This window comes from Lissotriton helveticus, chromosome 10, assembly GCF_964261635.1.
Source record: "Lissotriton helveticus chromosome 10, aLisHel1.1, whole genome shotgun sequence".
Classification (NCBI taxonomy): Eukaryota; Metazoa; Chordata; class Amphibia; order Caudata; family Salamandridae; genus Lissotriton; species Lissotriton helveticus.
Genome location: NC_136071.1, coordinates 150,126,770 through 150,154,142, shown reverse-complemented (window position 1 = coordinate 150,154,142; position 27,373 = coordinate 150,126,770). Strand labels below are relative to the sequence as shown.

Here is a 27,373-nt window from a genome sequence, read left to right as displayed (position 1 = left end):
CAGCAAGGAGGGTCACACCCCATACTGCCCCAAACTACCCTCGGAAGAACAGAGTTCTGGTTGGACATAACCGCCGCACCTGCACACTCCCCTACAGCCGACATGGGCAAAGGAAAAATCGAGAAACGTACACGTTTGGTGCCTCTCCTTCCCCCGCACAAGTCAGCCGGTCTCCACCGGTGCCGTCTGCTCCACTGGTGGCCACTAAAAGTTACAGCTATTCGCCAGGCCAACCCGAGTCACTGCAGTGCGACTCCTACACTCCTCTCCCGCCCTCTCGGGCGAGTCTTCTTCCCTCTTTTATTTTTGTTTTCAAACCAGGCCTCTGGCGCTAACTGTCGTCCCCCATTTGCCTTTTGATTCCATCACGACAGGCTCAACACTAAACTCTTTACAGCCAATGACTGTGGCCCTTACTCAGCACGAAGCACGCAAGCACTAACGGATCTCCCTCCTACGAAAACATAGTAGAAGGACCAAAACGAATTTATGAAGCGACAGCTATACGTGAAGGGTTATCTTTCCTGGAATTGGCTTGCTCCACTTTTAATATATTATGCAAGCTGGTTGGATTGATGGAAAGCGCCAAAAAGGAATTAATGTGTAAAACAATTATGTCTAGATATAACCCTGCCTGACTTGCTTGTCCCTTGTCTGTTTTTAAGGTTTGGGACTGGTTCACCTAATGCCTCGCTAAAAGCGTCCGATTTAAAACATCCTTTAAGGAAATATCAGAAGGTGGAGGAATGATTGAAGGTGAAACCGGAAGGTTCCCAGCTAATGCCGGGAATAGTAGTTTGTACAGAAGTGTGGCTGGTTAAAAAACAAGCGCTCAGCATGATGTCGACTTTCCTCTTTTATAGCCGTCCCACTTGGACGGTCTTGGCCTGACTTACTGCTGTGGTAAAAGGTTTTTAGCTTCTTTATGGGGCAAAACAGATGGCCCCATAAAGAAGATAAGAAACCTTTTACCACAGCAGTAAGTCAAGGAAGCCAGTCTGAAAAGGACGGGGCTAAAAGAGAAAAATACCTTACTGGAACCTCTTTTCCAATGGCTGGCCAGCGTTTAGCACGAACGGTGACTCCAGCTAATGGAAAAGAGGGGCGGGGCTTAACCTCGCTATTGAAAAATACCCTAAAATATAAGATCTCACAAGCGATACTGCGCATGCGCAGCCTATGCTAGCCGAGACCTAAAAACCTACTTAGTGGCTCGCACCTGGAAACAGCAAAAAACACCGACTGTCAGGTGTTGGCGCGGGGGGGGGGGGGGATAGATTGGTGTGCGCACCAGGAGAAGCCGATTTTCGTAGCTTGAGGTTGTCCTTTAAAGCATGGCCAAATATGGTGTAAATGGTGTAGATATTACGGATTGTCGATTTTGACCCTGCATTGTTCTGCATTATTGATGGCTGGGCTTGCTGTACTGTTTGTGCATGTTCACTGTACTCTTGTAAACTGTGATGCTATGTGTCTGCTCAAAACCTTTAATAAACTTGGTTATAAAAAAAAGCTACTTAGTCACTAAATTGAAAACCTTTGTTGAATCACTGTTAACATATGAAGCATAGGCCAAATAATTTAAAAAAGGAAAATCATTAAATGAAGTATGCATCATTCACACTCCTGCCAAAGTCACTCTGTGACTATTTTAACACCATAAAATCAGACAATCCTTGTCTGTGCTCTCAAACCTATCACATCCCTACACTCATTTTAAATCGCATCTGTCCACGCACCAAATTGTGAAATATTGGTCGCCACAACATCCCCATCTCCGGTGTCCTCGCCCCTCTGCAAAATAATCATTACATTTATTAGAATCCTTTAGCGACTCAGTAAGTTTTAAAAAACCAAAAATATCCCAGAAAGAAAAACAGAAAATGACTCCTCTTATCCCCTTTGTCTGAAATACTTTTTCAGCCTTCTTATCGAAGATGTGTATTATGGGGTATCATTCAGTTATTTGCTTGTGATCAACTTCGACTTAAACATTTTCATTCATTCAAGAAAACTTTATTTCGGCAAGTTCTGCCATAAAAGTACAGTAGTATTACATTTTTATACTCATTATCATAAAAACACATAATAAAATCTGGAAGCAGTAAAAAAGGGAATGTAAAAAGAAACAACGGAGCGAGTAAAAATATAAGCGAGATAACATTTTAATGTCCGGTGATACTGTCTATCTCAGACTTTTGAACTAATATGTACCAAACCTATTTTACCAATTATGCATCAGTAATGTATGTTTGTGCAGGTTTTTCTTACGGTTACATACTAGACTTGCTGTTTTTTATTTTTCTCTTGTGCCTGTGTAAATATATGCTACAGTAGTGCGGCCATTATAGTCGATTTGCCCTGCAACAAACTGTGTAGTGATCAATTTCCAAAGCAAAATTTGCAGATTATCTTGACATGAGTGTTCAGTCTAACACTTACTGAATAAGACCGCATGCTGTAGACATTCTCCACCATGGAATGCACACAGCTTTGGATAATACTTTGCATAATTACGAATGACTGCTGTTCCATCAGAACACAACAAATATTGTTTCTAAAGTTGTTCAATAACCCACTTTTAATTTCTATGGTACATGGCAAAAACCATCTCAACAAACAAAAACTTTGACCAGTAAACCAAACTGGCATGCTGCATTCGAGCACCTTCCTGTTAGACCAAATTTTAGCAAAATTAGATCTGTGGTGGTACTGTTGGGTGCCCGAAGAATGCCCTCCAGAGTTTGACTTAATTTGTAAAAGTTACTAGACTTGGATCACTGAGATGGTGTCAATTTAAACTTTGATTAGCTCAATGTGGCCTTTCAGCTTTCAATCTATGATGCCAAAGAATGCAGCGCAAATAGTTGCTTGGACCACAGTTCATCTTTATAATCTAATATTACTAGATCACAATACAGCTTTACAATGTTCAAACTTTGCCAATAATTTGCACTTTTTGGTTTTGCATTTTTGACTCTGTGATTGGTTAAGTGAGCTCGATAATTTACCAACTACTTTGAACAAGTTGGCATCATAGAATAGTAATAAGGAGGTCGAGAGGTGGCGTGAATCAGTTCACAGCCCCTTTCTGTTATGACGAAAAACATGAAGGTAGGGCTGATCTCTGGCCATAATCTCTCAGTCAAAGATTACGGGTAAATGATACCCCAGTGGATCTGCCCCTCAAAAGAACACTTCAGTCACATTATCAACAATTATCTATGTTGGCTAACAGAACACTGTTTTGTCGCATTGAGTTTATTGTAATGATTAAATATTTGTGACTGGTTATGAAATCTAAATCTGGGCAGTTGAGTCTGCCCCATTAGTGTGGGGTTTGTGTCCATACACTTCAGATTGGTTGTTCTCCCTTCCAAATTAAGTTTGTGATACATTACTGATGATTTTGAAGGACATATTTGGCGATAGAAAGCAACCTTAGCATACAAGAAATTCGGGGTGTCTGGCTATCTTGACATTATTGGCACCCCATCAAGTGAAAGAAATGTAGGCAATTTTGTTTGAGTGCCTTTAGTAGAACATTTGTTCTACTTCTGTGGATTGAGGAGCTGGGTTGATTGTCCCCCTGAATTCCTCCTTTGCTTTCTATGGGATATTCTGGTATGAAAGACTGACATTTTTTTTTTACATCTTTATTTTCAGTTTTACACATACATATCAATACGTAAAAAGACTGAATTTTTAAATGTATTTTCGGCAAACTGTCCATACAGCTTTTAGCATACTAGTTGACACAATGTAACCCTGAGTGATGTGGAAAGACGCCAACGTCTGTATCTCGTTTCCATGCTGCTACATTTTTTTTTTTTTTAATCTATGCTGCATTTTTAGGATTAGACGTCCATCTTGTTACCTGTGGTGCTTCTGGAGTTTCTTGGTGGAATAAAGGCAAGGGGGGTTGAAATGCACTTGTCCTTGCGAGGTGATATTGGCTGAATTGTTAAATCCATTTATTTTGGTTGTTTCGGATTACAATTGCAACCTTGCATTTTCATACCTATGCTCAAACGCATCAGTGGTTGCTCTTGGTGTGCTGGAATAGATTGGGCACAGATGTGTTTAGTGTAGAGTAGTACATTTACGTTCACATCATTGAGGCGTCACCTGATGGACTACATCCTTTAGCTTGTTTATCTTAAGGATGTTGGAAGTGATGTCTGTGGGGCTGTAGCATGTACAAAATTCCCAATTAATTGATTTTTTTTTCTAATTGACTTCGGTAAATCATGAATGAAGTTGACAGCATCCTAATGTGAATAATAGTTTATATCCAGTAAACCTGGGGGTCACTCTTAAACATTAGTTTTCTGTGGGAAAGCATGGGCTGTCTGGATAAGTCCTCCCCTCTATGACCAACACGTGGCTGACTGGGAAGAGCTTCTTTAATTCTTAGTTCCACTTGGTCTCCTCTCCTCTCTTTTCTGTATACAGGGGTAAATTTGTTTAATATGTTTTAATTCTCTTTGGAAGATTGTGAGCGACAGTTCAGGGACCTGTAATCACCACAGAGTGAGTAAGCAGAAATAGGAGCGGTTTGTTGTTGCAAGGCCCGCCTATCCAAATCATTCATAGCAAGATACGCGCCAGATAGTAAAACACTGATATTGAACATCTAGTGTACCTTGAGTTTTAAAATAAATATGGAAAAGGGCACTTAACCCATATTTGTGGCATGCTTCATCATTGGTCCCCTTCTCCCATCCTGATACCACAAGGACAGATTCAACATTTTGAGGGTTTGGTATACGGTTTAACTTGATAATTGCAAGAGCTCCAGATAAATTAAAAATACCTCCGGGTAAACTCGAAATATATCTTTAATTGGTGGGTACCTTGAATGTGGATTAAAGAAAACGTTTGGGATGTCTTCAAAATCAATGTTTCACATCTCCACTACCTATTGCCAGGTCAGGGTCCCGCCTCTTAAACCAGACTTCCTGGGTGAATACTGTCCCATTTGTCTTAGAGCACTGTTTCCTTAATGGTTCAAGTCCCTCTGCTTGTTCTCTTTGTACCTCACAGCTAAGTGGATAGGGCTTATATGATGGGTGGGTCAGTTGTTTAGCTAGGTTAGCGGTAAGATGAGCCTATGGTTCGTAAAGTTTAAACAGTGACCGGGATCCTAGCCACCCAACACTCTTTGGGGTTTGTTACTTCCATCGCTCGACCCAGTCTCGCATATGGACTAAGCAGGATAGTGCAGAGTACAGTCTGGAGCAATGTGGGTTCACCTGGTTGCCTCTAGGCTTCATACCCCAGGGCTGCTGTGAGTTTCTTCTGGTACCAAGCGCTGCAGATCAGAGGGATTTTGAGATGTTCAGTATTGATCGCTGTCCTCCTCATATGCATAGCATGTACACAAACTTACAAGCGTTTTAGTAATGAAATGGATCGATTTCTTTTAAGGCTGTTCTATAAGCATATCTTAAATTTCCAAGAGAGATGGAAGGGAGCCGTCCTAAGCGTTCTGCTGGAGGCTTAGAACTCGTATGATCTGCTTGAATGAAGTGCATTTTTTTTTATTCATATCCTTTTTTTTTTCTTCTCTTTTTTTACTGTCATCCCTTGACATTTTAGGGAGGTAAAAGAAAACAATGCTTTGCTGAATGAGGAGGTGGAGAGCCTGAGAAGGGTGAAGGAACGATATGACAAAATGAAAGAAGAGATGGTGAATTTGGAACTGGACAAAGAGGTGAGGAGGTGGAGGATGAGGAGGGCCTGCTCACTCTTGTTTCTTCTTTTCATTAATTGAAGTGTCTCATAGCAAGGCTCATTCGATCTAATGCGCTTGTTCTGCCTTTCCTTTGTTCTGTCTAATTTCATCCCAAATCAGTAGCCCTCCGATGCCCACGAAGGGAGGCATTGCTATTGAAATAACACGTTTTGTGACTTTGTGGGTATTGGCAAAGGATAAGGAAAGAACAGATAAAATAAATTGAGCAATGACAAAAAAAGGGAAACCGAGTTAGTAAAAGAAAGCAGAATGGAACAGAAAAAGACCTCAATGTAGACACAAAGGCATGCAGTAAGGTCAAAATGATGGGACCGGGAAGGAGGAGTGTAGAAATGAAATGATGCAACATAAAGAAAAGTAGAGAAGAGAAAATAGAAAGTTAAGGAGAAAAATGATAGAGGGGTGTGAAGCATATAAAGGAGGAGGAGTATGAGAAGTGTGGCAGAATGCGTAGTTTATCAATGTGAGAAGTACAGAATGATGTGGGTGAAGGTTTAGGGCACAGTAGCTGGGGAAAAGGTGGAGGAGAAAACTGAAACTGAGGTGATCGAATGTGAAGATATGACGGAAACTGAGTAATTTAATGTGACTGTTTTAACAGGTAGAAATTATGGTGGGCATTCTAGACATTGTTTTTTTGCCATTGGCTTACTCTCCACTACATATCATAGGCCTGCCAGTCATGAGGGTGGCCCTGACATAAGGTTGACCTGTAATGCAATCTTTATCCCCTTAGAGATTTTTCGGCCATTTAAGGCAATCTGTATATTGTACCATTCAAGATATTATGTTGCACCTAGCATAAAGTAGCATGGATTGTAATCTATGGATCAAATATTTGTATTATTAGTAAATCCTACCTTTATGTATAGCCTCGCCTATAACGAATATGGGATGTTACAACGCGATCAAAATGATAGCGGTATGTAACATGGCAGTTTTTACAACGCAAGTCAGTACAACGACTTGCGCTGGACTTGGGAGTAGTAAGATTTACTATTCCAACACCAGTCTACGTACAGTAGGGAAAGTGTTGGAATAGTAAATCTTACTATTCCTTAGGTTATAGCGCCATCCAGCGCAAGTCAATGTAACGCTTGCGTTGTAATGGCTGCGTTCTAAATGCTTCGCGGTGTAATCACCATGATGTAAAGGATGTTTCCCGCCTATAACCTTTGGCCCATGTGAGTAATATATCCTTCATAAATAAAAAGGAACAATAACAGCTAGAAAATTACCCTACCACCCGTCTTCCGCACAGCTCGGAAGTCCTTGATGTTCCACCTGTCTTGTAACGTTGTCTTTACGTCCCTGCTCAGTCCGACTCAGTACCATCTTTTCGTTGAAGCATCTGTGATCACGAGTGGAATTGGTCTAAAAATGTTTAGACAGTTGGTATAACTGAGTTCCCTAAATTATGTCCGATAACCCAGAAATGGAGGCCGATTTGATTTAAAAGCCTCTGGTTTCTTCTCCAAGAACATCACAAACTTTTCCAAGGCCATGAGATCCTATGCACCACTGGCCATTTGACGTCCGGTACTCGCGACATTAAGGCTCCTTTGTTCTTCACATCGCTAGACATTTGTCTACTTCTTAGTCAGTGAAGTGGAAGTGTGTGCTCATTAGGTGTCAAATCTAACATGATGTATGCAAGGAATTTCTGTATGGAGGTTATAACCCTTTCCTCTGTGGTCAAGCACATCTCCAACGTAGGTCTGTATCACTGCACAGAATATGCGCCAATGCGCCCGTCTCCCCACATCGGCTCCAAAGTTTCTCTCAGTAGTGGTGTCCCAAACCATGTAGCTTGGTAGGGATGTAATCCCAGTCTACTGTCAACTTTGTCATGCCTGTTGCTTGTGGAGCGTCTAGCTGAAATCCTCCCTTTGGTGTAAATAGCCTCCTGTTTTTTCTCACTGACACTGAACTGTCTTTGCATTTCTGTCGGTAGTCTTCTTTCCACTGGAGAATTCTCCACTTTATTTTCACAGCTGAGAAATATATAGGTTACGGAAATCACTTTTGGAGATTCTCCAAGCGCTTGATACTGGATATCTCAAATAGATGCGCTAATGTTTCCCAACTTCTCATTGTCCATTTGGCTATAAAGAAAAATAAAGTCCGGAAATATTGTGATGGGCATGATGTAAGCCTCGTTTTCACTGCTACTATGTGCCAACCAGGATAAACCTCCCATATATAAGAATTGTAAGTCAATATTCTTCCTGTAGTAGTGGGCCATAGTTGACTTTTACATTGGCCTCTAAATTGTATGTGAATGTGCCCTATTTAGGTTACTCAGTCGTTAGCCCATTAAAATAGGAAATGTTCTAAAAGATTTCATACTAGATGTGGGCTTGCCGATATGTTAAGCACTTGAGACTTCTGAGGGTCAACTTTGAACCTTACTGCTTTCCCAAAAATCTTCGGTTCCTCCATCACTGTGATTGATAAATGATCTTGGGTCAGTGTTAAATAAATGGGTAATTTTTAACTATCTCTGCCAATGTACATTCTCTGTATGGCCTGGTCTCTGCAGACATGTTCTGCAAATGTCTCCGTGGTGAGGAAAACAGCAAGGATGACCACTGGCACCTGTGCCTTGTACCTGGTCTTATGTCGGTGATGATGATCCTCCCTTGACTCTTATTCCAGCTGTTGGGGCTCCTTGGAATTCTATGCCTTATAACCATCTTGGCTCAAGGTGTTAAGGTGGACTTCATTGACATTTTGTGGCATTATATGTACATTGTTGTCAGGAAATATTATTCTCATTGTTGGTGATTAAAGTATTGTACTTTGATAATATTCTAAAAGCTGCTATCTCCATTAGAATGTCTACTAGGTTGGGGACACAAGTTGTTGAACCACTTTCCTTGATGGTTTGAGGCAGTTGCTGCTAAGCGTGGTATTATTTAATGATTCATGTGGAGAGGTTTAATCATCTAGTTTGTTAAAGCTTTTTAAGATGTTCCAGTATGGGGGTGGCGGGGTGGCGGGGGAACGCTTAACACTTGGTCATACTTTTACTGCTGGAATCTGTAAGGTGTCTGCAGCCTGACTGGTGGCTGCACTGTCTGAGATTATGCAGTATCTTACTTTAGTAATTTCGCTGCCATCAACGGAGATGAAGTGGTGTGTGTAATCTTATTTTCCCACTTGCTCCCTTGGAGTAGATTCTTAATATATCACTGAAAATGTATTTAGAAAGAGAAATACGGGGAAAGGTAGAAGTGCGGAAAGGTGATATGTAGATCTGTTAAAAGTTGGATAACGTCAGAATACATACCATGGCTTTTTTTAGCTGCCTGTACAAGTTACTGATTTTTAGGCATTTCTGTTGGCAAATCGGACAGAAATTGCTCAATTTGCCACGTTTTCTGCAAACATTTCTTAAGGTGCTCCACGCCTTACCCCCGAGCAACCACACCTCAACAACACGTCCCCTTCACCGATTATTTAGGGAAAATCAGGCTTGTCTCTCACACTAGGAAAGTATGCCGTGGATGTCTTTTCAGAACTGCTTGCATAACCTTTCGTTTTAATGAACTCTTTTGAAAATTATGTTCTAGCATATCTGCTCTTCTACCGGAATAACATTAAAACTGTGGTTCAAAGTTGGAGGTTCTTAGCTACCACTTCCTTGGTCCTGGTTCCTACTCTCTATGTATAATCATAGTAATTTTTTTATTTTTTTTTATATTGCACTAAATAACTCTTATGGGATTTCTACCAACTGCATATATCCGATGTTACTTGTATCCATGTTATGGTGTGCTGCATTTACCGTCTCAGGAAGGATGAATGCTGAGTGCCATGCGTGGTTTCTGAATTGTCACCTTCACATTGCCTCATTTGTCAGCCTCTTATTGAGCCTTTCTCCGAGCAACATGCACCAGTCAATTCTGCAACATCACATACATTCTCAGAGACCGAGAGGCGCTGGACTGCTCATTCAGTGGTGAAACAATAGCTTTTTTCACAATATTTAGTAGAACAAAATTGTTTTGTTTTTTTCTTTCATATCTGTGATCCTTTTCCCTGCACGGTGCATCATCCACAGTCTGATATCAGATGTTAAACGGAAATATATTTATAATTTACTAAAATTAAAGGCAATCCTAATCTCGGAGCAGCGAAGCACTCCTAACCGTGCTGCATGTGAAATATGTATTGGGTGAGGAATACCTTGCTTACCCGTACAGCCTGCGCAGATCTGAATGTGCCCTTGTCTATCAGCAGCTACTTTATTAGTGGGTCTGGCGGTAAAAGGAAACGAGAATTGTAGCCAAATGCTAGAGCGCCCCCGCGTGGATGGAAGTTTTTTTCTTTCATTTCCCGAAGCAATATATTTTTGGACGTAGCGTAAATGCTACATTCCCAGAATTTTAAGTATTTTGCTAAATAACATGTATTTTACAAGATGGTATTTGTTGTCGTGCACGCTATATTTTCAACTAGCAACGTGTATGAGTAAAATATGTAGGGCCTGGCGCTGGACGGAACTCGCTATTTGACAGCACAGGCACAGCCCAAATAGTTTGACCCCCAACTGCGAGTGTGCCCGAGCCGCCGTTATCTTTTTATTCTGTTGAGTTAGGTCTGACCTCTTGATTATGTTTTTATTTGCAGGATCTTTCTACCAGCCCTCTTCATACATTAGACTTAAGTTGTGATTCTTCTTCCGTTCACTACTGCATAGGTCAGTGGTTCAGCCCACTTCAGACATTGGCTGACTTCACTATGAGTAACGGCATTCAGCCCTTTCACCAGAAGCACGTTCTCACACAAAAGTAGTTCCCTTATGTGGCGGCGACTACTATGGCAATGTGTGCGTTTTGATACCTAAAACATTTATTTTTTGTAAGTTAGTTTATTTTTTATTTTTTGTAATTTTAGATTGATGTGGGCCTTGCAATTTCCTCAACTAAAAAATGCTGGAGTGAAGGGGAAATGATGCTAAAACAAAAAAAAAAACCCAGATTGTTCATTATGGTTTTTAATGGCTGATTGTGAAGGGACGTGCTTGGTTAATGTGAATAGTACTACAAATCCCAGAATGAAAAGTAGACTGGACGACCAACTTCTGTCTGACCAGAGACCAGTTACTCAATGGGAGAGTAGACATAAACCCCTAATGTATGGAATAATGGTTCCTCTAACTGAACACGTCAGCTTGGAGTTGTTCTAGAACCATGTAAAATCACTCTGCATGTGGCCTTGCGCTCTGTGTGGTCACCAAACTCATCAGTGACCTGAAAATGTAATGTGCTTATAATCTAGAGTTGGAGGTATGTTACCCACACGCTAAAAATGAATGAGCTGATAATACTGCTGCAAACCTTTTCTTCGCCCTCCTCAAACGTCAGTCCTTCCGTGCACCCGTTGATATATTTTTCACACTGCAGAGAGATCCGTCCAGGATCGAACTTATTTTACTTTCACATTAACCAGCATAAATCATTCATAAACTAGATGTTAACAAATCTCTAGTAAAAATACATCCAAACGACCCTACACAACAAATAGATGGAAATCCCCTAACGGCATTAAAAGTACCAACTTTAGTGTACACTCGTGACCTGTATCTTACCCCGACCACTACTATACTTTGTTCCTTTGGCACCTTATCCGCTCTGTAAATCAGTCCTACCAAGTCACATTAATTTTCATTCCAAAACACTATGCTGCATGACATTGTATCTTTGGGGGCAGAAACCATACTGTTTGCACATCATTCATTTGGATACATGGATATCCAGGTCTACAGATCGCCTACAGATTTGTTTAACGGAATCTTACTCTAGGCTGTCGCATCCTTAAAGGCTCAGCTGAAATTCTGGGCCACCTTGCCCCTGTCCGTGGCAGACCATCTGGTATTGATCAAATGGTGGTGCTGGCCAAACTATTATACTATTTGGTAAACTTCTTGGTTGTAGTCCTTGGGAGCGTCTTTAAACCATTGCACTCCCTACTGCTTGATCTCTTTTGGGGGATTCGGACGGTGACGTGTTAGCCAACCTAAATTCCAAGTACCCTATTGCTTGATAACGCCATCACATACTTGGGGACCGAACTCTGGTACACGTGTACCCCGACAAACTATGCCCCTAGTATCCCTCTGCTTGGTTTGCCTTTCCTGGTGGGCAAACTCATCCACCAGACTGCTCCCATGGGAGACTGAAGGAGTTGCCACAGTGGGTGACGTGTTCAGCGACTGGACATTGTTCACCCATCAGGGCATTACACAATTACATGGGATCCCTCGTTCCCTCCTACTCACACATGCCAGTATAATACGTTATGTTCGCCTGCATTGGTCACCAGCAGGCTCTGTACCTGATTCCCATACACTGATTCAGGCAGTTCATGAAATGGGAAACGGTAGATACCTGGTGAAGTGGCTCTACAAAGGGCTGTGCACCAATTTCCCCACTTCACTGGTCCTTGAATCCAGTGAGCTAAAGAATGATGATGGATTAAACCCAGATCAGTTGACTGTGGACGAGTGTTTGCAATGTTCAACACTCCGTCCATCATCCCCTTTGGTTTTGCTTTGTACACCCTAAGATGGCAGGGTATGCCAGACGTGGGTCCCTTGCTCACTTTGCCACTGGATTCAAGATAGCCTGGCTGATGAGGGTTATGAACCCGAAACAGTCCCAGGATGCTTGTTTCCGGTACAGTGAAGACAGAAGAACTGAAATCTTCATTCTCAGGGAATACTTACTAATAAAAAGAACTTGGCACAGAAGCTGAAAATATGAAAAGACATCTTTATTAAATTTAATAAGTGAGGCCACGTCACACAGAAGCCGTAGCAACTAAATGAGGTAGTTTGAGGAGTACAGAGAACAGGTCTTATATATGCTTCAGGGTTACAAAACTCAGCATAAAAGTAAGGGCCAGTCTTTGCTTTTGCAAGCATGCAAAATACCTAACATTCCTTCTTACACAAGCCGGACAAACCCATAATAAAAGGACCACAACCCATATCATAAACAGACCATAAAAGAAGGAACAGAAACAGATAGAAGTAGGATAAGGCATGTTTGTGTGCAGTAAAAATGTATGATGTCCTGTGCTCTGATCCTTAATCTTGATCAGCTAAAGGGCAGGAACTGGTTTAACAAGGTCAGCTTCAGGCAAAAGGATCAGTTCACTCAGGTCAAACAGGAGTCAGCACGAACTCGAGCTAAGGTGTACATGTCCTTAAAAAGACTAGTTCAGCCACAATCATCGGCCTATGTGAGGGCAACCACAAAATGGTTGCCAAACACAAAATGGAACCCACGGGTTCAGAATTCACAGAACCTCAGACCCTCCTTTTGCCCTTACATAGGCAATCACTCAGTCTGTGTCTGAATCGATATCATATTATCCGTTATTCCCTTCACTAAGGCATTTTTACTCGAGTTATCTTTCATGGAACGCAAGGGATAGACTTCGCTGACATAAATAAACATCGTCTGATATGCCCATACAGACCCATTGTAACTAAATGGCAGAACCAAATAGGGAATACCTCGATCTGTAGTATGTGGCATAAGACCACACACCCAACCATTAGTGGTGTTTACCACTAACTGGTGTTGATGCAGAAGCTGTACAAAGGAATTAATAGTAAACTCTGACCTCCTAACCAGTTCATGTTCAGGTGCAGTATGGAAAGAATGCAAAGAAGTAGTAGTAGGAAGAGACATAGGTTGGGAGGTGGGTACAGATGTCAATTGGGTAGCAAAAACAATCTAACCCACAAAAGACAACGTCATGCTTAAAAATACTAGAAAACACGTTATTAAGAACATATAGACAGCAGGAGAAAGTAATGACCACTATTACAAACAAAAATATCATTTTTCACAACAGTGCCTCTAATTTCTTCAATTGGGTTTCCATGTGAGAGCATATCCTCTACCATCTAAGGGTAGATAACTATATGAGAATTTTATCTAAATGGATGTCTCACACATAGTGACATCGTCTAATGGGGTAAACACTTTTTTCTATCAATGATTAAATCTAGGTGTTCCTAAATTCCTTATCTAGAACATCTAAAAAGAGAATTCACATGATACAGATTATCAGGGACATGTAGATACCTCCCTTTTAATAACTGTGCATCAAGTGCACTATGCAATACACAAGTTAATGATCAAAATGTGGAAACTTGTCTTATAATAGCATTGAGTCAGTTAACCAGTCCATCACTACCATGACGGTCAGACTGGAAAACATCAGAGTAGGCCTAAAGAAAATTCTTAAAAAAAGGTCTGGTCATACAAAAGGGAATCCTGCATAATATGGGGTTCCTAGTACATTACTGCAATCCGAAAGTGTGAACCTAATACAATAATAACAATAAAAGAAGGCTAACTGGTGAAAGGAATATGGAAAAGGGAAAATGGGACTAGGACACAGCTAAAATCCCCAATTACTAGGCACGATGCAACATCAATCAGGGGAGAAGTGACGAAAGAAAAATCTATAGGAAGAACAAGAAATTTCTTGGGTGATAGTCAAGCATGTGACACAACACCAAAAGTGTGGGGGGGGGGGTGATACACAAAAATCAAAATAGTTCATGAATGTTAGCTCTACCACTGGCCTCTACACCATATACGGTAATCTCAGCTAATGTTCCAGTTCCTTTTTCAGGGAGGAAGAAAAAAAAAAAAATTAAGCCTTGTTTCCGTTATGGTACAAAGCCATACACTATTCAGGAAGCAGAACAAAACTGACTAATGTAATATAAAAATTAGGTCACCATGTACAAGAGTCACAGATCTATAATTGTATCCTTGCGTCCAATCAGAATACATAAATGTAGGGCTGCCTGTTCCTTAAGGGGAGGGGCAGTACGTGACTAACAGCATATGACACACTTTGATTCTGTATATCTTTTTTTATTTTCCTTCAAATACCATTAAAGCCAAATTTGACATACACTGATGAAGTGTTGTCTGGCTTTCTGTGAAATTTAGTGTCAAAGCAAATCTACCCAACTGTTTGCAGGATACACATCGTCATGTATATCCCTTCACAACACAGGTAAACTTGTAATAGTATTAAAAGCAGCAATATAAAACAAAAAACATGCCAAAAAAACGCACAAAACGCACATGTCAAGCCATCAGATATACTTGCTGTATATCAAGCACAAAAAACATAGACAAGACAATAACATATGTAAATGAGCGATAACACACCCACTTCAAGTCCTGTACTTTATGCACTGTGAACCTGCAGCCCAAAACCCACTATTGAGGCCTTCTTAATTTGTCAGGTTTAAAATCAAAATTACACTTTCATCAAAATTACACTTTCTTTTACACACTTTCTCTTACTTTCCTTACCCTCCTTTTTGACAGCAGATCACCAGGTAGTGGAGATTTGGCTGTCAAATGCAACTTACTGTGTGTCACTTCTGACACACAGGACCAGCAGGAACAAATCATAAAAGGATAAAATGCAAAAATATGTAAAATGCACAAACATTTCTTTTCAAACAAATTACGCAAAAACACATCTCTTTTCAACCAACCAAACTCACGTGTCTTGTCAGGCTTAAAATCACCCAGAACAATCCATGAATGATCTGTGGGCAGAAGCAAAAAACAAAAGAAATACACAACACACAAAAGAGAGACATTTCTCATAACAAACAGACATCAATTATAACTTTTAATCAGAAGACAAAACATAATACATATTAAGACACAAAAATAAATTTCCATTACTTAACTGTTCCCATCTTGTCAGTCACTTTGCAACATGAAGCCCTTTTAACTTTCCAAAAGTAAAATTCTTTCACTGACACTCCATGTTAGCCTTGCGCCACAATTCGTTCTCACTTAGGCATGTAGCCTTCAAAATTTCAATAAAAAGCGTAGTCTTATTTTCTGTCTAAGACTTAATGCAATGCTTCGTTTTCGGTCAAATAAAAGCAACTAGCAGACATTATTTTTTTAGAGGCAGAGATACAAATGTATCATTTCTGCAGAGCATTTAGCATGTGTTGGGACTTTCAAAGAAACCTTTTTCATATTTTCCCTTTGGAATTAAGTTCTTTAATTTTGTGGAGAAACCAGAAACCCTTCCTTTTAGAGGCCTGTTTAGCAAGGTCATTCTGCATTTCACAGAGACAAGTCCCTAATTTAAAAGGTTACAAATGTCAACATGACAGCCTCCTTCCATTGTTTACAGGGAAACCAAAGATAGCATCTCAGCGAGACTTGAGCCAGCTGCAGCTTCTTCTAGCCCCCCCTCTGCTCATTCTGAGGCTGACAAAGGCAAAAGGCCTTCCTTATTCCTCCTAACCTGCAACAATTCACTCTATTTTGAAAAATAATGTCTCCTATTTAGGCGCTAAAAAAATTATCTCTGTTTCCAGATTATTAAACAACATTTACTGTGAATAATTCACAGAACCTAATAACACACATACCAGTTTTAGAACAAGTGCTTGTTGCAATGGTACTTATTTCATCAACCTTAAATGAATCTCACTGGGCCATTTAAAAGCAAACCCCAAATGAGGACAGCCTGCAAATTTGTATTATACCTAAATGTATGCATTCACTGAAGCCTAAAAGCACTTTAAAGCTGTTATAAATGGCAAAAATACCCCAAATCGACTTTATATTTGGGGCACTTAAAAATAAATATCCTATAAGTATGTTACATATTAATCATCCTCAGAATGTTCTTTACACATTACAGATATTAGACATTAGACCTATCTCATGTAAATCCTTAGAAAAAGGAGTTTTTTACGCCTGCGCTAAGTGAGATGTCATATGCTAATGTCCTCATTATGCAGTGCAACACAACTCAAATTAAATTATAATGCTAGGAGGTCACAGTATGAGCATTAAGCTTCATGAATAGTAAAAAACGAATTTTGTAGCACTTATTTTTAATAATTATTTTTCATAATTTAATAATTATTTTTAATGAACCCAATCATTTTTGATAATACCACATATAAAAGCAAGCTGCATCCCTTATTTCAGACATAAACAGAAAGGGGTGAAACACTCAGGACACACGATACGGCGCGCTTTAGCCATGCATTTCGTGAATAGCGCCAACGCTATTCACTTACAGAAATTGCACTAATGAGAAAACCACATAGACATTTAAACACATATTTAACCCACAAACCAATACACAGAGCAAAAACAAAGGACAGCCCACAGACTGTACTTACACCAAACCATTTGTAAATACTAGTTGTAAGTCATATTTACAAGAAACGCTTCTCAATTGTGTTTCAAAAGACTGCAAAAACAGCCCAACAGACTGATGTATGTCCAAGAAGCGAAAATACACTCAATTCACTAGCTTTGGCTAGCAGAACACCAAAAAATCGCTCTGCATATCTTCCTTCATAACATTGCGCAGAACAAAGGATTCACAAATTGACCTCGCACACCAAATAACTGTATAACAAGCACAATTTCAGTACTCAAACAACATTCGTTTTGTATCGAGAAAAAAGTCCAACTGTTCTCCCAAGAAATTAGCTCAAGTCAGTTCTCTTCGTTTTATTCTTTTCTTTATTTGTTCATACACTCGCAGATAAAAATAGCCAACGCGTTTCGTCCGAAACCGGACTTCTTCAGGGCTTTGCGCAGTGTGTTCTTATGTTGAGCGTCTCATCCGTTCTGGCAGGTGTACACACAGAAGGTTTTACGGTAGTTAAATTGTTGGATTTGGTAAATCGTCCTTTCAATTTGAGATCCAGTAAAGTTGGGAAAAGAGCAAAGTAAGTGCCTTAGATTCGGCGTGATCGTCGCGTACGTATGTGGTCGTCTGGTCTCCCGGTTCCATGCAGAACACCAAAAAATCGCTCTGCATATCTTCCTTCATAACATTGCGCAGAACAAAGGATCCTTATATGTATTGTCATATTTTAATTCCCTGGGGATTACAGAATCACCAAGGAAGAAATATGTTTGTATACTTAAACCTATTTAAGTATTCCTTCTAGGAGAGCCGGCTAATTAATTTCAGGTATGCGAAGGAGGCACTACAGGTCCAGAGCAGGCTCTGCCCAGAAATGCTGGTCAAGCCCTTGCCACCTCCCAACCTTGAGGTCAGACTGAGCAAAAACTAGCGTGGTCTTGAGAAGGGAATCCCCCTCTCACACATAGATACACTTTAGGGCGTGTAGACACATAGTCTAATCCACACTCCCACTAGTTTATTTACACTCACCCCTTTTACTTAGGTCCTGAAGAAAGCCAGCTTAGTCATAAGGCACTGGCTGAAACATGTTGACCCATTGGATGTGAGAGGTCGTAACTCGCCTCTTACATCCCCCTACCTTATTTTAACCGCTGACGGAGGCCCAGGTATTAAAGTCTAATCTCACCCTCGGGTACTGGGACCCCCGCCTAGCCGTTTTAACATCACTTTAACTGTCTTCACTGCACACTCAGCAATATACCAGCTCTGCTGTAATCAGGCGTCGAAGCACACCCGGGGCACGCTAGGTGCCACTGGGTGGGCCCGATGATGAAGCATGCCACCAACTAGGTTGGTGGGTGAGGGCTTTCTGAACACACTCACCAGGTGTTCCAACTCCGTGACGAAACATACCAGAGTCTTCTCCTTTCTTGTTTTTGTAATCTAAAATAAAATAAATATGAGCTAGTCTCTTTTTGATTAAACCACATATTACCCCGGGGACAAGGACTAGCTTTCTGGTCCTACCTCTCTCTCTTGATTACGCACCTTCCAAATAAAGCCACACATTCTTATGTGAGCTTTTAAACAGGCATGCCAAAAATATTGCAAAATATACAATATTATAATCAATTTAGTGCTTAATGTACTTTTCGTACGTGCACCGTTCAACTAAACCAAATAGAGAAATTTCTCCTCATTACCTGTTCTACACAAATTGCAATTCGCATATACAAACCTATACAAATCCAAAAGTTTGCCAACACTAATTTCAAAGTTCCAAAGTTACAGTCCTAAATTTGCTAAGACCAGGCATCTTATAGCTCGCTAATCTAGCTTCAAACTTCAAGGGATTATCAAAAACGATATACTCGCAAATATACGAGACCCTCGGCTTTGGTAATTGCAATAACCAAATCAAAACCAAGAAACCAAACAAAGTCGTGGGAGCGACCCACTTGTACTTCTTATTTTTACTAATCAAAAGGTTATCCAAATTCTAACTGTCAAGTTCTACATGACCTAACGGTCTTTTTTAGAATACTCACGCCAAAAAGGTTCTCAGTCAGGAGTGACATGTGGAGGATCAAAATCAGGAAGAGCAGAAATATACTGGGCTGCAGAAACAGAGAATCTCCAGAATGCCTGTGCACAGAGTAGTAGAGTCCCGTCCTGTCCTCCTCAGTAGATTTCAAGATCACTCCCACAGAAAGTCACTTCTCTGATGAAGCCCACGTTGGCCGCGCCATTTGAAGAACTGAAATCTTCATTCTCAGGGAATACTTACTAATAAAAAGAACTTGGCACAGAAACTGAAAATATGAAAAGACATCTTTATTAAATTTAATAAGTGAGGCCACGTCACACAGAAGCCGTAGCAACTGAATGAGGTAGTCTGAGGAGTACAGAGAACAGAGGTCTTATATATACTTCAGGGTTACAAACCTCAGCATAAAAGTAAGGGGCAGTCCTTGCTTTTGCAAGCATGCAAAATACCTAACATTCCTTCTTACACAAGCCGGACAAACCCATAATAAAAGGACCACAACCCATATCATAAACAGACCATAAAAGAAGGAACAGAAACAGATAGAAGTAGGATAAGGCATGTTTGTGTGCAGTAAAAATTTATGATGTCCTGTGCTCTGATCCTTAATCTTGATCAGCTAAAGGGCAGGAACTGGTTTAACAAGGTCAGCTTCAGGCAACAGGGTCAGTTCACTCATGTCAAACAGGAGTCAGCACGAACTCGAGCTAAGGTGTACATGTCCTTAAAGACTAGTTCAGCCACAATCATCGGCCTATGTGAGGGCAACCACAAAATGGCTGCCAAACACAAAATGGAACCCACGGGTTCAGAATTCACAGAACCTCAAGACATGGCTTGGCAGTTCGGGTTGGACTGTTCCCATGAGGCACAGGGTCAGACTGATTTGCATATGGCCATGTCTGAACTGGGGTGGCTGAGCGAGCTAAAGAATGATGATGGATTAAACCCAGATCAGTTGACTGTGGATGAGTTTGCAATGTTCAACACTCCGTCCATCATCCCCTTTGGTATTCACCAGAATGTCATGCCCTTTGTATCTTTGTATTGATCGTGTATGAAAAGGAGCAGAGCATCAGAAAATGTGAGTTCCTTCGCTAGCCCTAGAGTTAATAACTAATGCCACCAAGAATGGATGTTATGTTAAGTTTATTATACACAGCATATTCTTGGCTGTAAAGGAGGTAAAACATAACTTTTAGGTTTAAAAATCCTAATGTGTAAATAACCTGGTCTTTAAAAGTCATCAGAACCCAAGAAAAGAATTTAAATAACTCCAGGAAAAAGCCAAGTTGAAAAATAACCACCTCCCTTGCCTTAGTTTCCCTCTGTTGCTCTCGTTCTTGAAATGTTCAACAGCAGCACCTTCAAGAAATACAGAAAAGTTCTTAGTTCAGGTTCTGGGAGCATGAGGAACCAGACCCTGACATCCATGGACTGGGGTCTAGAATAAGCTTCAGCCTCACTTCTTTGCTAGATAGAAAATACTGCTCTTAATAATTAATTTGCTGCTTCTATCACTGAGGAGTAGTGACAGGGGATTTTAAAGGACAATATCGGTAATCATGACACGCCCTTGTATGTATTAATTGGTGATTGGCTCCCTCTGCAGAGGTGGTTACCTCTTGAGGCATTCCAGTGATTTCTGCAGGAACACAGCAATGGGGGGTGGAGTTACTTTTGTGATCCCAGTGACTTTGAACTGACATTGCTGTGCAGGGATCTTGATCACATACTTCCAGCTGTTGTCCTTTTCATTTTAAGCATCTTCCATACCTTTCTTGGGATGTGCTGCTGGGATCTGTAACTCTGTGGCTTGCTGGTATTTTGTGGCTTGCAGGTTTTGAAACACTCTAGGCCACTTTTAGTCCTGGCGACGTCTAATCAGACTTGCCACTACACACCTTTCTATATGAAATTCTTTATCTGACTTTGCCCAACACATCTGCAGAAGACTCAGGAAATGGTCTAACACATGAAGGATTTCATGTTTTTTTTAACTGCATTTCTTCCCATTAATTGTTAATGATTTACCTATCACCCTGCCAGAGCTACTTGAAGTACTCCAACAGAAGTGGCAGTTGACTTAAATGGCTTTGTAAGTATTTGATGTTTTTTAAACACACAGTAGATTTAGTTGGGGATTGTTACAGCAGTGTTACTTTTGCATATGTCATTGCTTCACCTAAAGGTGTGAAATATTCATTGCATGGTTGTGTATATAAGATAGTTGAAGCTGTGGCATCTTGTTGTGGTCCACAGAAATTCCCTTCAATCAGGCTAGCTGTGGGGTGTTGTGCGAGTGTTAGTTTATTGCACTCAGTGTTGCCCAGGAGTACAATATTGGTTTATTAAGAGTGGACTGGTATTGTCAGCTTGCTGGACTTGCTTTGTTTGGTACATGTAAGTTGTTTCTCCCTAATCTGTTTTGTTGGCAGTTAGTTGTCTATTTCTTTTTAGGTTGAGCGTAAAGCTGCGCATGCGTAGCATGCGCTGTCTAGCTCAGGACCTATTGTTTTTAGTTTCGTGGGAATCTGAGACCGCATTCGGCCACGCGCCTCTGCTGTCTCAGATTTGTCCGTGTGAGCGCGCTTCGCGCTTTTGTATCTGGCTGCCCGTCCCCTGGCTCAGAATCCCCGCAAACACGCAGGCACGCCCACAGACACACACACACACACACGCAGGCAGGCACGCGCACACACACACACACACACACGCACCCCCTCCCCCACCACCACCACCACCATCACGCGCACCCACAGACACACATATCCCCCTCCACTCACCTTGCTCTGTTGTCGCGTCGCCTTGCTGCGCTCCTTTTCTCCGGCGCATCTCCACACACGGGGCACTTCTCTGTATTTTCACGCTACCCACATATCCCCCCCCTCCACTCACCGTGCTCTTTTGTCACGTCGCCTCTCTGCGCTCCTTTTCTCTGGCGCATCTCCACACGCGGGGCACTTCTCTGTATTTTCACACTACCGCGGGGCTCTCCCTCCATGATGGGAGCCCCGCATCAACGAGCAACACCGGCCTCTTCCGGCCGCGTCACAGGCCCCGCCCATGTCACGGGCAAGGATGCCTGACTTCCTGGTTTCGCCCCTGCCGGCAACACTGCTTCTTCAGCTTGTTTTCTGTTGGAGCCACTTTCCAAAAGACATTGAATTATGTAAGCTTTTCCATCAGTCGCAACTTCCGGTCCAACACACATTTTCTGTTCCTGTTCTGTGAATGTGATGGGATTAAAAGGCTCATTCATCCAGCGGAGTTTCGTTCTCTGTGTAATCATGAGCGTCTCGCGGCAGCTGGATAATGACTGGGGCAGGCAGCGCGGGGCTGCGATACCTCCTAATCCAAACTCATCAGAGGCCTCCATTCAGAAAGGGGAAATCAACACGGGCTCGTTTCGGAATGTTATTTTCCATACAAAAACATTTTTGTTGCACCCACTCGCTAAATATTCAATAGTCATTTTATTAGAGCGCATTGAATAGGGTATTTAACGGGGGCGTCGGGCACAGGGCACCTGTAAGGCTTTGGTGCATCACATCTGACTGCAGTCAGACCTCTGTAGAAAGAAAATGCATAATTTTAATTAACCTTATTGTGAGGAAGCAGTTTTCGCTACACACACAGCGTCACATTAGCCGAGTACAGTCAGATACACCGAAAGGCAGGTTTCTGAGGAAGCGTTTAGAACTCCTTTGCCTGTTTTTCAGTCCTAAGACTTGCCTGTTTACCAGTCTGAGTTGTCTGTCTTTCTTTCTAAGAGTTGCTTGGCTTCCGGTCCTACAAGTTGTCAGTCTTTTGGTCCCACATGTAGTCTGTCTTCCGGACCTACCTGATGCCAGTCTTCACGTGATGCCTGTTTTCCGTATTACCTGTTTTCTGGTCCCACCTGTTGTCTGGCTAAAGTCTTTGTTTCTCGTTTTTATCTTGATAATGTGGACCAGGGAGCGTCCAAATAAGTTGTTTTTATGAATTGGGCCCCCTGCTGTCCTGACAGCAGTTTGATAAAACTGCATTTTTGCCCCTGATACAGTGCTTTCACTGTGATAAAGGCAGCAGATGTCTTTTATGCACACTGCATTTCTGCTCCCGCAACATGCCTAGCTTTTAGGTTGATAAAGGGAGCAGGCAGACCTCAAATCCACCAGAAGAGTGAGTAAGTTCCCCCTAACAACCCGAACAAACATTCTCTGCTGTCAGGTTGAAATCCTTTTTGCGTGGGCAGGGTGTGCTGCGCTTTTTACGTAGATATGTTTCTATTTCATTTCTGTCTGGTGTAGGGCTACAAATGTCGCAAGCGCAGGTCAAATGACAGCAGTTCTCAACAAGCACCTACAAAGAAGAAAACCGCTTTAAACTGTCACAATATTTTTATTTGTTGGGATGTATCTTTTAAATCATTATCTGACTTTCATATATATTTCCGATACCACTTCTCTTTTATGCATGCAGAAGCGATTTCTGTTACAATTTGTTTACATCTTGTCCTCTTTTACCCACTCTGACACTGCCCCGGGACCGTCAAAATTACCTTGTATGACAATTCACCGTTTCTTCAGTTTATATTTACATTTTGAATGCCCCTCCAAATCATTAGCACATTTATATCCACCTCAACACAACGGTAACATAACATAATCAAATCTAACCTGGTGGCTCTGTGGACTCATAAATACAAAACAGACATTTGTGTTTGACATCATGTTTGCAGGGTTGAATCGCAGAAGATCCATTCAGCTTTTCATCTGTCTGTGATCAGGGCTGGACTGGCCTATATGGTAATCAGGCAGTGTCCGGAGGTCTGTCTTGACAGGTCATTGTGTGTTTTTTGGCTGTTTGTAGGCCTGTTTTATGGTCTTTTGTGTCGGTTTTTGCTGTTGATTTCCCGATATTGCCACAAATATTGCCTGGAAGAAGAACAGGGCACGAGTCAGGGGTACACACCACCCCAGCATAACTCAGCACCACTCAGCGCCACCCTAGCATAACTCAGCACCACCACAGCATCACTCAGCACCACCACAGCATCACTCAGCACCACCACAGCATCACTCAGCACCACCACAGCATCACTCAGCACCACCACAGCATCATTCAGCACCACTCAGCACCACTCAGCACCACCACAGCATCACTCCGCTCCACCACAGCATCACTCCGCTCCACCACAGCATCACTCCGCTCCACCACAGCATCACTCCGCTCCACCACAGCATCACTCAGCTCCACCACAGCATCACTCAGCACTACCACATTATCACTCTGCTCCACTCAGCACCACCACAGCATCACTCAGCACCACCACAGCATCACTCAGCAGCACCACTCAGCGCCACCCCAGCATCTCCGCACCACCCCAGCATCACTCAGCGCCACCACAGTGCCACTCAGCACCACCACAGTGCCACCCCGGCATCACTCAGCGCCACCCCGGCGTCACTCAGCGCCACCCCGGCGTCACTCAGCGCCACCCCGGCATCACTCAGCGCCACCCCGGCATCACTCAGCGCCACCCCGGCATCACTCAGCGCCACCCCGGCATCACTCAGCGCCACCCCGGCATCACTCAGCGCCACCCCGGCATCACTCAGCGCCACCCCGGCATCACTCAGCGCCACCTCGGCATCACTCAGCGCCACCCCGGCATCACTCAGCGCCACCCCGGCATCACTCAGCGCCACCCCGGCATCACTCAGCGCCACCCCGGCATCACTCAGCGCCACCCCGGCATCACTCAGCGCCACCCCGGCATCACTCAGCGCCACCCCGGCATCACTCAGCGCCACCCCGGCATCACTCAGCGCCACCCCGGCATCACTCAGCGCCAACACATTATCACTCAGCACCACCACATTATCACTCAGCGCCACCACATTATCACTCAGCACCACCACAGCACCACCACAGCATCACTCAGCACCACTCAGCGCAACCCCAGGTTATAGGTGTCACATTTGCAAAATTTATAACTATTGGCATTGTAAATGACAAAGCTATTAATTTAGCTATTTTCAAAACCAACACATAAATTAAAAAAAATGCCATTTACAAGACCAATAGCTCAAACTTTGCTAATGCGAGACCTATTGCATTGCAAATGCTTGTTAAATGTAGTTCTGATGTGGGGGGGGGGTCTGCTGATGTGATACATCATTGTACACACCACTGTACAATATCTGTGGTGTGTACAGTGCATGGAGTTCACCGTACAACCATTCGCTCATTGCATTCCTGGGCCCTGTGGATACAGCCAAACTACAGTCCTGCTATATACTACGTTTTAGGCCCTCCAAAGCCACATTTAAAATGTATGGTCTCCTTTAGGGTCCATCCATCCTATGAAATGTTTCCTCCATGTGTAGCGTTAGCCACAGTGGTGTGCAGATGTTTGTGCAATCATCTTGATGTGATCAAAGGTGCTTCAGTTAACAAAGCAAAGTGGACTTGGGTCCACCAGCGACTATTAGGTACTTTTATATCCATTGGCCAGTCGACCACAGTTTCCATCTTGGGAAGTTGAGGCCATATGATGAACATTACTCCCCTATATCCTTCCCTAGTTTAAGGTGATTGAATCTAGTTTGCTCCCTCTTTCAGTTAGCAATATTTAACTGTTCTCTGGGTGGATTTTAAACTAGTAGTGCAACTGGTTGTGATAAATCTGCCTTAAACATTTCACCTGAAGTGCACCAGTGAATGTATACAGCCCTAAAAGCAAGCCTCTTTCCAAACTCCTATGATAGCCGAGAACACCTCCAGTGGAGGTACTGGCTTATTTAGCTTGTACCTCTGCAAGTCAAAAGAGGCAGATTTCCTTGTTTTAAAAAAAATATTTTGCCAAATCATATGCTTTCGTGGCACAAATGGCGACTGATGTAAACGGTTGAAAGCCAGCCTTCCCAGTTACAGAGATACAAGTTCCTCATGTGTTCCATATTCTGCAAGACAAAGGAAATCTTTAACAATTCTACTTACAGGGCATGTTAGATGTGCACAATGCGATACCAAAGCTTACTAGCAATTTAAATGCAGATAATTACATAGCTACAAAAAGATTAAAGTGTGGCTAAGTACCACTTGAAGGTGTATGTACCCACAGAAATACCTGTTGGTTAACAACCTGTATGGCAGCACTAATGGTCCAAAGATGATATTCTAATACGCCCCTTACATAAGTTACCAAAATCATATAGTTGAATTGATTACACAGCTCAAAAACGAGGAGGAGCATAGTGACTAAAGACTCTAACTGTGGTCTTGAATGCCACTGCAGATATGTCGAGAAGCTTTGTGCTACCAGGAACTGTGCACACGCGCGCAAAATGGAATCCACCTGTCATGTTATCCTTTTTATTATCTTCTTGCATCCTCCTGTTAAATGGCATCCTCTTTTATTCATTTGAATGTGGTTATGGGGGAAGCTTTACAGCAGCACTCGGACTGACATGAGACATTCTCTTAAACCTGTTTCTATTTTGGTTGTGTGTGAAGATTTCCTAGTTGGAGCCAAGCTTACTGAGATATAGTTAGTTGACTTCAAGTCCACGGTTTAAGTCTTTAGTCGTTATTTTCCCCCTCTTTTTAGATCGAGCCTACTGGACATCACAAGCTAACAGGCAGTAAATGACCTTCTGTGGGCTAACCAAGATCTTACAGGGGCTTACAGGCCACCCACTTCTTACCATTGGTTGACTTTGTCACTCTCATTTGCTTACTTCCTGTTCAATTACTTTCCTTTCCCAGTTTCTTCACCTTGTTTGTCCCTCCCATGGCACCTAGCCTCTTTACCATCTCTCTGACTGGCTGGCTTCTATTCTTGTGTGCTTCTTCCTCCATCAAACACCTGCCCCACTGTACTCCGTGTTGCTGACTTCTCCCCCACTGTATTCCCTCACTCCTCACGTTCAGTGTTGCATTCTCAGTCATGTTATTTTCCCCTGGACTCCATTTTGCTCACCCTTGTTCTACTTTTCCCATACCCACACGGTCGCCAATGACTTACATTCCCCACCTGCTCCTATGTTGCCCACCTTCTTATGTATCTGTCTATAGGTACAAAAATACCAGAGGGTCTGAAAAATGAACGCAAGACAAAACACCAACAAAAAATCAAATCACCATCCCTCGTGTAAGGTCCACAACCAGTCACCCTTCACCCCAACCCCCATAGTGGTCAGGAAAGGATGCCCATCAGTCACCACACGAAACCGCCCTTCATCACTTGGGTTTCTTTTGAGACCATACAAAGAGTAAACCAGGTCTAAGGGTGGTGTGTGTCTGAGCAAATGGCTGTGAATCAATAGGATGCAAAAGTAAGTGAAAGCAAGGGACTGTTTAGTCATAGAGGTTTGAAAAAGTCC

The 27,373-nt window shown here is 42.2% G+C and overlaps 1 protein-coding gene across 2 annotated transcripts in view; it reads left to right on the top strand.

Annotated features, from left to right (window-relative positions):
* Nucleotides 1-27,373, top strand: part of MAD1L1 (mitotic arrest deficient 1 like 1) — a 2,576,418-nt gene that overhangs the window by 102,648 nt on the left and 2,446,397 nt on the right. For both annotated transcript variants that reach the window (XM_078664968.1, XM_078664969.1), the window contains exon 8: nucleotides 5,602-5,716. In XM_078664968.1, the coding sequence (XP_078521094.1) occupies nucleotides 5,602-5,716 (115 nt within the window). The remainder of the gene's footprint in view (nucleotides 1-5,601; nucleotides 5,717-27,373) is intronic.